This window comes from Podarcis vaucheri (genome assembly GCF_965113315.1).
Source record: "Podarcis vaucheri genome assembly, chromosome: 9".
In the NCBI taxonomy this organism is placed as follows: domain Eukaryota; kingdom Metazoa; phylum Chordata; class Lepidosauria; order Squamata; family Lacertidae; genus Podarcis; species Podarcis vaucheri.
Window position 1 is genome coordinate 56107346 of NC_138767.1, and position 12625 is coordinate 56119970.

At 43.3% G+C, this 12625-nt stretch overlaps 2 protein-coding genes across 10 annotated transcripts in view; both read left to right on the top strand.

Moving 5' to 3' along the window:
- The window catches only part of EXOC1L (exocyst complex component 1 like), a gene marked incomplete at its 5' end in the record, with an annotated part of 116735 nt that extends 113612 nt beyond the window's left edge, over positions 1-3123 (top strand). For all 4 annotated transcript variants that reach the window (XM_082238316.1, XM_082238317.1, XM_082238318.1 and 1 more), the window contains 2 exons: positions 269-399; positions 2277-3123. In XM_082238316.1, coding sequence (XP_082094442.1) covers positions 298-399; positions 2277-2546 — 372 coding nt within the window. In that variant the 3' untranslated portion in view covers positions 2547-3123. The remainder of the gene's footprint in view (positions 1-268; positions 400-2276) is intronic.
- Positions 3124-7474: 4351 nt separating this feature from the next.
- The window catches only part of EXOC1 (exocyst complex component 1), a 28974-nt gene continuing 23823 nt past the window's right edge, over positions 7475-12625 (top strand). For all 6 annotated transcript variants that reach the window (XM_082238105.1, XM_082238107.1, XM_082238108.1 and 3 more), the window contains exons 1-2: positions 7475-7634; positions 11285-11418. In XM_082238105.1, the coding sequence (XP_082094231.1) occupies positions 11295-11418 (124 nt within the window). In that variant the 5' untranslated portion in view covers positions 7475-7634; positions 11285-11294. The remainder of the gene's footprint in view (positions 7635-11284; positions 11419-12625) is intronic.

Sequence of the window (12625 nt, forward strand, 5' to 3'; positions counted from 1 at the left end):
GAAGTGTTTGTATATTGAGGTGGCAATCTTAGTCACATTTACAGTACTTGTAAGTTCCATTTGGAACTTGCTTCCAAATAAGGATGCTTACTGAACAAGATAAAATATGCCTGTTAAGTTATCCAAACTTAACAAATTTCAGACACTGTTGGGTCCTATTCATTAATTGAAATCATATAGTGTTTCTAAAAATAACAGAGAATTAATTTTCAGATAAGTGCAGAAATGTATCATCTGTGCAAACTTTTTTTTTTTTTTTGTCTTTCAGTAACAAAAGGTGAAGAAGTACAAATAACTATGGTGAAACACTTTAGGATAGGCCTTGATGAGAATTATGAAATATCTGAAAAATGGTTTCTTGATGATTTGGAGATGATTGATGGGAAAGAAGCTGATACTGTAAGGACTGTGTTTTATTATAAGGCATCTTTGTACTGCAGTTTGTGATGTAATCTTTGGAATGAAATGCTAACACAAGAAGTTATTTTGTTAAAATTGCATCATGAGATTTCAGGCTGAATATTTTGTAGCATATCCATACTATGATTGCTCCACATAAAGCTTTGCTTGCCAAAACCACTAAGCAGTCCCTTTCAGTTCTATGAACCTTATCCAATTAGCAGCAGCAACAAAAAGAACCATTTGAGTTTAAAGGCTTTCCATGTTCTCTCAAGCTCCAAAATGTGTGGAAATTACAGTCTTATTTAAGCAGTATTGATATAGTACATTATCTTATGGTCAGTTTCAGCACTGCCACCATCTTGGAGCTCAAATTACTATGGAAATTCATTTATGCAACATATTAAACCAAACTTTTTGTTAATTGAATAAAAACATTTTGAATGAAGAAGAACTATCCTCAGTAATAGGAAATTAAACAACATCTAGAAAGGCAGGAATTCACATGCAACTTGCGTTGTTGCTTTTAATTGGCTAATTTATTGAGCAAAATGAAGTTAGAAATAAAAGTTGGCAATTTATTTTCTCGCCAGGGTTTCCACCCCATGTCTCTCAAATCTATGCCCTGCCTCCTTTCACCTCTGAGTTCTAAACCTCTTGGCCTAACTGAACTTTAAATACTTTAAGGCAGAGGTTTTCAACCTTTTTGAGTCCACGGCTGCCTTAACAACTACAGTCTTTCTGCAACACCCCTGTGGGGCTCAGGAGCCCAGTTATGTCACCCCTTGCCTGCAGAGCTGGCAGCCTCTCACCCTTTTTCAAATACCCACCTTTGTGGAGTGTTCTCTCAGGCTCCTCTCCCCTCTCTTTGGGAGTCGTCTGAGCAGCCGCAGCTGCCGCCCCTGGTCTCTGAGCTGCCTTTCTGCCCCAAAGAGAGGTTCATTCTCACACTGCCCCACAGGGGCCTGGGAAGCATCCCAATGGCACAATCCCCAGAGGCACAATTTGCCTGGGGAGCTTGTAGCCAGGGCTGCTGCAACAAACAGCTGCACAACCCTTTGGGAGGCAGAGATGTGAGAGGGCATCATAGGAGGAAGGGAAGGAAAGAGGGACAAAGGGCAGAGCTACCCCCGCCACCCCTGACCATCATTCAAGGCACCCCAGGGTGCCACGGCACATTGATTGTAAGCCACTGCTTTAAGACTTAGGCCTGATTTGTCAAAGAGAGAGAAAGAGAGACAGAGAGGGGAAAGTACTCTCACTCCCATCTGATTCTATTTCAATGACATACACCAGGGGTCAGCAAACTTTTTCAGCAGGGGGTCGGTCCACTGTCCCTCAGACCTTGTGGGGGGCCAGACTATATTTTTTTGGGGGGGATGAATGAATTCCTATGCCCCACAAATAACCCAGAGATGCATTTTAAATAAAAGCACACATTCTACTCATGTAAAAACACGCTGATTCCCACACCGTCCGTGGGCCAGATTTAGAAGGCGATTGGGCCAGATCTGGCCCCTGGGCCTTAGTTTGCCTACCCATGACATACACCATTTCAAAATTTCAGAAATATTAATTTTTAATAGCAACAAACATAACTATTCAAATATTTCTATTTCACCAAAATTTCTGCTAACTGGTGGAAGGATTCCCTCCCCACCCCCAACAACAGCAACAAAAAGAACTGGCACAAGTTGTACAAATTAGAACCACTCAAGAGTTTGGGAAATATTTCCAAAATCTATCTCGGATCAATAAATGTTTTTTTAATCCACAATAACATGCCCAAGCTACAAGGTGATTGAGTGCAGTGCAATAAGGATTTAGACACTGTCGTACAAGTAATAATTTTTCTCTTTTTATTTCTTTCTTTTCAGGATAATCCGTGGTTTGATATGCATTTCAAGAAAGTCTATAGTTGGGAAGCTTATAGCTGTGCATCTAAATATGCCTTTGCGCGGACATTAAATAAATTGAACGAGATGTACCTCCAGAAGGACTTGAAGATAGTCAACTTTGATTTTACCTACATAAATGATGGTTCACTCTGGTCATCTAACAATGGGGATGACTGCTTAGTACTTATGAGAATCTGCTTCTATGCATCCAACCTTTTGTGTCTGTCTCTGTGCCCTCTGCCTGTCTGACTATTATCACTCTCTCCGGATTTGGATACAGTTTCAAAATAAGGTTTTTAAATAGTTCAATTCCGTACTGTCAGGGTTTCGATTTTTCATAAATGGTTGCAATTTTTTATATGAATTGTTCATCTCAAAGAGAGAGTCTTGACAATATATGTATGTGCTTAAATATCTATTTCCAACCACTTATTTCACCAAATTGAAACACATATTCAGGCTGCGTTCCTGTAATCACGAACCCCATTGGACTCCATGGTGTTTCCTCTGAATAGACATGTATAAGATTGCAATATAGCTACAGCTACACAAAACTGTATGTTAGTTTTATACCGGTCTAACTGGCCTGGCTTCTCCCAAAGAAACCTGGGAACTGTAGTCTGGCATGTGTTGGTGCTTTAGGGGGCAAGGAATTGTCTCCCGTTCCTTTGTTACTGTGCATGCAATAAACCGCAGTGGGCAGGAGCGGCAAGGACAAGTTGTTTTATGCATTTTTGTAAGATGGTTTTCCATTTCTGCCACCTCTGATCTTTAGTAGCCTTAGAACACAAAGCAAACAAATATGCACATTCCTTCAATAAAGGTAAAGGGACCCCTGACCGTCAGATCCAGTCGTGACCGACTCTGGGGTTGCGGCGCTCATCTCGCTTTACTGGCCGAGGGAGCCGGCATAAAGCTTCTGGGTCATGTGGCCAACATGACTAAGCTGCTTCTGGCAAACCGGAGCAGTGCACGAAAACGCCGTTTACCTTCCCGCCGGAGTGGTACTTATTTACAGTGGTACCTCGCAAGACGAATGCCTCGCAAGACAAAAAACTCGCTAGACGAAAGGTTTTTCCGTTTTCGATTTGCCTCGCAAGACGAATTTCACCTATGGGCTTGCTTCGCAAGACGAAAACGTCTCGCGACTTTGTTTCCTTTGTCTAAAAACAAAGACATGTTTTGCTTATAAAGTTAATTTATTTTCCCTTCAATTTTTGAACTGCTCTTTACAGTATGTGTGACTTTAAAGAGCAGTTAATAAACTGTTGTTGTACCAAATTTGGCTTTGTTTGGACTTTTTTTGACCATAGGAACGCATTAATTGATTTTCAATGCATTCCTATGGGATTTCGTGATTCGCAAGACGAAAAATTCGTTAGACGACAAAACTTGTGGAACGAATTAATTTCGTCTTGCGGGGCACCACTGTATCTACTTGCACTTTGACGTGCTTTTGAGCTGTTAGGTTGGCAGGAGCAGGGACCGAGCAATGGGAGCTCACCCTGTCGCGGGGATTTGAACCGCCGACCTTCTGATTGGCAAGCCCTAGGCTCTGTGGTTTAACCCACAGCGCCACCCGCTTACGCAATTTGTGCCCACCAAGCCAAGATGGAACAGGTTCTTGCTGCCTATAAAGAGAACAAACAATGTGGCTTGTCCTGCACTTCTCAGACTCGAAACAGAGCTAATGACCAATGTTCAGCTCTGCAGGTCACAAGTTGTGTGCGCTTTGACCACAACAAAAATGAGTAAAGAATCGGAAGAGTTGCACAGCATGCGCTGGGAATCATGCCGTTCCATTTGGATTGCAACTAGTCATGAGCAGTGGGTATAAGTCTGGATTTATATAATGATTATACATGTTTAAAGCACATAGCTTCCCCAAAGAATCATGGGAACTGTAGTTTGAGAAGAGTACTGGGAATTGCATGTCTGTTAAAGGAAAACTACAGTTTCCAGTATTCTTTGGACGGAAGCCATTTACTTTAAATGTGTCTTGAATGTGCTTTGTGGGGTGGGAATGTGAATGTGGGGTGATACTGAGCTACATAGACTCAGTGGTCTAACTTGATAGATGGCAGCTTACTTTATTTAAAAAGCAAAACGTAACTTTTAAGTTTTACATGTGAAAACAGCCTGCAGCAGATACATATTGCTATCAGTTTTATACTTAACACACATATGGAAGCACTGGTGGCTGCAGGAGGAAGTTCCTTTAGTAACACTCTAATGAAACAACAAAAATCGAACTGTAAATACTCCCTGCCATTCTTTCTTAAGAAATGAACAAATAATTGATACTTTCAACAGACTTGTTTGGTATCCTTGGAACTGATATGTACTGTAACTACATATTTGTTACGTTCAACTATTTTTGCTCTTGCTTGGCTCTTCTTTATATGTGTAACTGGATTCAAATGAAAATACAGTGTATACTTAAAATACCACTGCTATGAATGTGGCTATCATATATGCATTGCTGCACACTCTGTTGTGAAAGGGAGCTGATTTAAACCTTTATGATACCTCATTCACATTCTCGGGGCACAATAGCTCAGGAATTCTTAAGTCATTACAACTATGGAATTTTTAAAGCATTATCTTTTTAATTGGTTTGATTCAGGATCAACAAACATGAATGGCCTGTACTTTAAAATACAACCCCCCCCCCAAAAAAATAATAATAATTATGAGCCAGCTTACACTTGCTTCTGACCACTTCAATAGAGCTTTGGTTTGCAGAGATGCCACTTGCATTAACTGGAACGTCCTTGTGATGCATAGTTCTTGTAGCACCCCTTTACAACCCTGATTTTGGAGAAGCCATTTCACACAAATGGCACCTTTGCATTAGCGCAAACCAGCCACTCCTCAGGGAGAAGGGATTTGTCTATTACATTTCTATCCCACCTTTCCTCCAGGGAGTTTAAGGCATCGCACATGGTTTCCAACCCCCCCCCCCCTTTCATCTTCACAACCCTGTGATAGGATGACTGGTTCAAAGTCACCAGTGGGGGATTTGAACCTGGATTTCTTCAGCTGTGGTCTGATGCTCTAACCACTGCACTGCAGTGATTATCTGACTCAATGGCAGATCTGGGGTTTGACTTGCGTGAAACGCTGAGGTCATCACACATTTCCAAGATGCTTACATCAGGGCTGCCAGAAAATCTAAACTGGCCCTAAATTTTGTGCCGAGACAAAACAAGAGGAGGGAAGAAAAGACAGAAGTAAGGGTTAGTTTCCAGTACTTCAATTATAAAGTAAGAATCACACACACAGTTTGTGGGAGATTGTTGAAGTGGCATTGTTAAGAAAGGACATTACTACACTTGCCTCCTTCCCAAAGCTGGGAAAGCATTAACTAGGTATTGTGATGGAGGTGAGAGGACTCTAGGGCCTTGTCAGAGCCCCCAAACCTCTTTCCCAAAGTCCAGCACCTTGCTTACCAGCTTTGGAAAGGCAGTGTGAAGGCTGGGGGAACATCAGATGTTGCTGAGGGCCACCAAAAACGGCCATGAGGGCCGCATGCAGCCCTCCGGCCACACGTCGGACCACCCTGCTGTAAATCAAGCATATTTGCAGAATGGTGGGGTACACAGAAGGATTTCCTAGTTTGGTTTGACTGGACAGCTGGTTTCAAATTTGAAGGGTCTGATGCTTCAGTGACTGAAACTGTGTGCTTGGTTCTGTACACCCGTAATACCTACCCAGCCTGCTGCATTTGTAAATAAATAGATTATTACAAAAGATGCAGTAAGTCTCCCGTGTTCTCTCCACTGAAGAAAACTGGTCCTGCAATGAATACTCCTGCATGACTACTGTCCTGGCTGGAGGGTGGCATATTTTTGAAAGCTGATTGCTTGCTGGAGGTCGGCAGTGATCAGTTTATTAAGCTGCTTGATTTTCTGAAGAGCTAAGTCAGTGAAAGTGCAAATGGCGGAAAACACGGAATAAATCTGACTGAATGCAAACCACAGTCGACCTTGTCTAGGTCAGCATTGGCGGGACCACCATCCTATTATTTTTTTTCTTCGCCACCATCACTGCATCCACCCAGTACTGAGAAGCCTTTAACCGCCTGCCCTCAGGAGGAGCGCATGGAGACCTAGGTACACAGGTGCTCTGGACTAAGTAGCACGCAATGAATTTACTCCAACAAATATCCGGAGTCCTTTATGCCATGGGCTGTCGCCACGCCCCTTTGCCCGCGGTGGGAGGAGCGAAGGAAAGAGAAGGCTAAATAGCCCCGCCCTCTTGCCCCAATCAACGCCCATCTCCACCCTTTTTTGGTCCCGCGCCTCCTGTTTGCATCTTTCACTCTCACAGAGATAGAAAAGTATAGAATAACCCATGCAATTATGTGCATGGACAGTTTCCGGGACTTGCATTGGAAGCTATGTCAAAATCCACACCCACCCACCCACCCATGACAGCTGTCTATTAAAATCTCCACCATAGAATTGTAGCGTTGGAAGAGACCCTGAAAACCAACCCCCTGCAATGCAGGAGGTATGTAGTTGTCCTGTACAGGAATCGAGCCTGCAGTCTTGCCATGATCAGCACCATGCTCTGACTGAGTTATCTACGTAAATTGGGGGGGGGGGGTTAGCCTTTTGTTCTAAGTGCGATTGGGATCCCCAAACAATCCCGGGGCAAATGCCTTTTTCTTTTCTTTTTGCTTTCAAGTATAGCATATACTGTATTCAGTCACTTAGTTTCTTCTTGTGTGTACGCTTGTTATATATCCCCCCGCAAAAGTACCTAATTATATGTGCACTAAACATGGTAAAACGTAAATAAAAGAGGGAAAAAGAGAAAAACAAACATAACCCATGTAGAAGGGAAAATAAAGGGGGGAGAGGAAAAAAACCAAAAACTGTATACTTTACAAAGTTGTTACTGTACTTCACGAGATCTCAACCTGTTACAGCATTTGTAAGAATGGATTCCAAATATCATTGAATTTGCTCTTTTTCTAAGCCTGCTTTCATTCGAAGTTATCATCAGCGCGCAAGTCCTGGAACACTGAAAGGAGGAAGAAAAGGAAATACAGCTGCTCAGAATGGTACCCCCCCCCGTGTCACTCTTTATTTTTCTACATTTATGGTTATCACACTCCCCACTGATCTCGGCGGCGGCGGAGGACGCTCCTCCGTCACGTGTTACGGTCCTTACTCCGTGTACTTCCGGTTCTTTTCGGTGACAGGAGTGGGAAAGGCGAGTGGGGAGGGAGGGAGGCGGCAGCGGCGTTTCCTCGGAGCCTGACAGCGGCCGGCGGCTTTAGAGGAGCAGCTTCGGGAAAGGGCTTCTCTCCCCAGCCCAGGCTGCGGGGTAAGAGGGGTCTCTCTGCATGGCGGCGCATATAGGGTGGTCGTGGGGGCTCCACGGGCAGGTCCCCCCACCCGCCCCTCCGGTGCTGCTCGCCGTGGCCCCTTCCTCTCACGCCCTTTACTCACCCCCCCCCAATAGGCCTGCTGTCGAAGCGCCCCTCTTCTTCGGAAGGGGGTTCCAAGTCCAAGTCCCTCACCGGGAAGCCGCCCTCGCCTGCCTTGACTTCCCTCTCCAGGCGGCCCCATCCTAGTGCGACCACCTTTGTTTTGGCAAAATACGGGGGAGGGAGGGGCGGTTGAGGGGCGAGGTTTGTTTGTTTGTTTGTTTGGACTGGTGCTGAAGTGGCTTCAAAGCAATCCTTTTTTTAAAAAAAATTAAAATTATTTATTTGGTTTTTCAAATTAAAATTTCACAGAGATAAACATAAATCGTTAAAAACAAGATTCCAAGGACTTAGTCTATCACTTAGGTAGGGATGCGGGTGGCGCTGTGGGTTAAACCACAGAGCCCAGGACTTGCTGATCAGAAGGTCGGTGGTTTGAATCCCCGCAACAGGGTGAGCTCCCGTTGCTCGGTCCCTGCTCCTGCCAACCTAGCAGTTCGAAAGCACATCAAAGTGCAAGTAGATAAATAGGTACTGCTCCGGCGGGAAGGTAAACGGCGTTTCCGTGCGCTGCTCTGGTTTGCCAGAAGCGGCTTAGTCATACTGGCCACATGACCCGGAAGCTGTATGCAGGCTCCCTCGGCCAATAAAGCGAGATGGGCAGCGCAACCCCAGAGTCGGCCATGATGGGACCTAATGGTCAGGGGTCCCTTTACCTTTACCTAGACCATGGGTAGGCAAACTAAGGCCTGGGGGCCGGATCCGGCCCGTGGACAGTTCGGAAACCAGAGTAGAATGTTTCCTTTTATTTAAAATGCATCTCTGGGTTATTTGTGGGGCCTGCCCAGTGTTTTTACATGAGTAGAACGTACCCTTTTATTTAAAACGCATCTCTGGGTTATTTGTGAGGTATAGGAATTTGTTCATTTCCCCCCCAAAAAATATAGTCCAGCCCTCCACAAGGTCTGAGGGACAGTGGACCAGCCCCCTGCTGAAAAAGTTTGCTGACGGCTGACATAGACTAAGTGGTAGATACTTGATGGGGTGGCGGGAAGTTGCTAGAAGCTCAAGAAGAACCTATTGTGATGTGATGTAACAAATATTACCATTTTCTTTTCTTTCTTTTGGATAACCCTTTTTTGTTACTTCTTTTTAAGCTCAGTAAAGCATTAAAAAAAAACCCCACAAGATTCCAAGAAACTTCCATCCTCCCCTTTGTGGGTCCTATTATTATCAACCATTTCCTCCCGTATCTTTTATTATGATCCAAATCTTTTCCATCTCCATTGTGTCCAGAATTCACCCTTAATCTACAAGTGATATTTCAATCCTACTAATTATTTTAACTGTTTACAATGGTCTTTAAGATAAGATATAATTTCCCCCCATTCCTTACTAAAATTTTGGACTTCCTGATTTCTGATTCTTCCCGTCATTTTAGCCATCTCAGCATAGTCCATCAACTTCATCTGCCATTCTTCTCTGGTAGGCTTCAAAGCAATGACATAACAGATCACTTGCAGCCTCACGGAATGGTCCCTCTGGAATCTGTCACACGTGCGCCACTTGCACATGAATTTGTAAACCTGTTTGTGCTTGGCTGCCCAGGATAAAACTATATATCAATACCGGTCATAGCATTTGACAGAAATACGGAATGATACAGTAATATGGTATGCAGGACACGTGTCGACCCTATCCCTTCCCCACCAAACCCTAATGAGCAGGCAAGAATTATAAACTGAAATTGAACAAGAAGCTTATTTTATTTTTTAAATGGGAATATAAATCATGGTTGGTCAGCTGTGAGCAAACTGAGTGAGCTTCTGTTGCCTTAATGCCATTCAGGGTCAGTCCCCTCAGAGGGGCATCTTGAGTTAGGCCAAACTCTATGTGGGTAGTTAAATGACTTACCTGGAAGAGTCCCTTTCCCAGAGCTTTAGGGTGCCATAATTCTTCATGTGCTTACTTGGTAGTAAGTCCTATTCTGAGTGGATGTGTATAAAGGTAAAGGGACCCCTGACCATTAGGTCCAGTCGTGGCCGACTCTGGAGTTGCAGCGCTCATCTCGCTTTATAGGCCGAGGGAGCCGGCGTACAGCTTCCGGGTCATGTGGCCAGCATGACTAAGCCGCTTCTGGCAAACCAGAGCAGCGCACGGAAACGCCATTTACCTATTTATCTACTTGCACTTTGATGTGCTTTCGAACTGCTAGGTAGGCAAGAGCAGGGACCGAGCAACGGGAGCTCACCCCGTCACAGGGATTCGAACCGCCAACCTTCTGATTGGCAAGTCCTAGGCTCTGTCGTTTAACCCACAGCGCCACCCACGTCCCTGGATGTGTATAGGATGGCACTATTATTGCACTTTAAAAAAAATAATACAACATTTTAAGTTTTATTGCACTTTAGGATGGCACTTTAGAACCTCTTTCTGTGTTCCTCAAACTTGGGTCTCCAGCTGTTGTTGACTACAATTCCCATCATCCCTGATCACAGGTCCTGCTAGCTAGGGGTGATGGGGGTTGTAGTCCAACAACAGCTGGAAACACAAGTTTGAGAAACACTGTAGTTAAGTGATAATCTGTACTGTTTGTTTCAAAGTATTGTCAAGTCCACAAATGCTTGCAGCTGAAACGTACAGTGGTACTTCGCAAGACGAATACCTCGCAAGACGGAAAACTCGCTAGACGAAAGGGTTTTTGGTTTTTTGAGTTGCTTCGCAAGACGATTTTCCCTATGGGCTTGCTTCGCAAGACAGAAACGTCTTGCAAGTTTGTTTCCTTTTTCTTAAAACCGTTAATACCCGAGGTGCAGTTGCGACTTGACTTCGAGGAGCAACTCATAGCACGCGGTGTGGTAGCCTTTTTTGAGGTTTCTGAAGACTTTGGTGATTTTTGAAGCTTTCCGAAAACTTTTCCGACACCGTGCTTCGCAAGACGAAAACAATTGCAAGGCGACAAAACTTGCAGAACGAATTAATTTCGTCTTGCGAGGCACCACTGTACCACAATTGTTTGACTTTTTAAATTTGTCATTTGTGTAGTTAAGCTAGTGGAAGCAGCATGTTGTCTTCAGCTACTTTGGTATTTTAAACACTTAAATCTTGCTCAGCCTGTTTTTTGTTTAGGTGTAGCGAATGTTCACTTGTGATTCTGCAGCTGTTGACTCATTAATGGTTGCTCTTCCAAGTGAGTTGGGATGCGATTTCTACCACAGGCAGCTTATCTGATTTTAAAGAAAAATGTTTTCAACATACACTTGTGTGTTTGTGAGCCCAGCATACAGTGCTACACTTGGCCTGTTAAGGATGTTCGTGCACAAGCTAAAATGTAGTTTTGTTTGTAAGTTGATTGTAGCCACGTCCCTACCCCACTTCAAAGTCCTGCATCAACCAATGCACAGGATCAAATACACTGTTCTCCTATTATATTGGTATGAGTTTGCGGGTGCCAGACACCCTCAGTTCCTGGGTCCAGTAGGTGGTGGCTGAGTTAATCTATTCAGAAAAGTACTTAAATGTTATTATTATTGCCTATATCTTACAGCTCAGAGAAAATGACTGCAATCAAGCATGCCTTACAGAGGGATATTTTCACTCCAAATGATGAACGTTTACTAAGTATTGTTAATGTTTGCAAAGCAGGAAAAAAGAAGAGAAACTGCTTTTTGTGTGCCACAGGTATGGGCAAACATTTTTTCTAACTCCTAATTAAGCTCATTGCTAAAAGCTGATACAGTATTTACTATCAAATTGTACAATTTCACCTATATTTCCTCCAAAAGGTGTTTCTATGATTTAAGTATAGCATTTCAGCACTTAACTTCAATTGATAGGTTATGTCTAAAGGGAACTCCCTACTGTAGAAGAGATTCTTGTCAAGCATGTCAGGCAAGCAGTTTGGTGTTCTCAGCTGGAAAACATTGTCAGCTGTCTGGTTATTTTGCAGCGGACTTGGGATTCCTAAGTCTCACTTAGCCTTGACTTATCCTACGGAGGGGTAGCAAAGGATGCTACAAATGTTAATTAGCTTACCAATGCCAGGATCTATGTGCCAACACTGTCTTGTGAATGGCTCCCTGCCACAATACAAGTGCTAATACAATAATATTAGCAGTGCTGAGTAAATTGTCATCAACCTGCTACTGTAAAAGATGTGTTTGTTTCACATACATGTAAATTCAAAGGATCCTGACTGTGATTTTGTATCTCATTTCCATTCAACCCACACTTCGCCATTTTCTACTTTATATAGCTGTCAACTCAGATTTCACTTCATGCATTTGATCAATTATTATTATTTATTATTATCATTTATTGAATTTATATACCACCCTATACCCGGGATGATCAAGTATGTTTGAGTCCCTGAAAGCTTATGCTACAATAAATTTGTGAGTCTCTGGGGTGCCACAAGACTTCTTGTGTTTTGTTGCATTGGACTAACATGTATGTTCCTCTGAAAAAGAAGATATAAAGTGTTCTGTGCACCAGCACTAACATTTTAGGTGCTGCAATGTTTTGAGTCCTGTTTGCCATAAAGAGGCTTCCTAAGGGGCCATCTGCATGAGATCAGTGGCTTACACTGATTTTTATACCGTGTTTACTTGAATCTAATGCTCACTTTTTGACCAAATTACATTGCGAAAATAGGGTGTGCATTAGATTTCATGGCACATTAGACTTGAGTAAATATGGTAATTGCTTTTAATATCTGCAAACAGCAAAATGTTTCCTTCCTGCTTAGCAGCTGCTGGCTATGTCTGCTTCCACATTTGAGAGGGCCTGGCTGCCTTCTGCGTTCTGAATATCTCTTAGGTTTGCATTTTCATATAAAGTAAATGTGGGGGCAGGATATCTACTTTAGGATTTCTTACTTGCGGCTGTG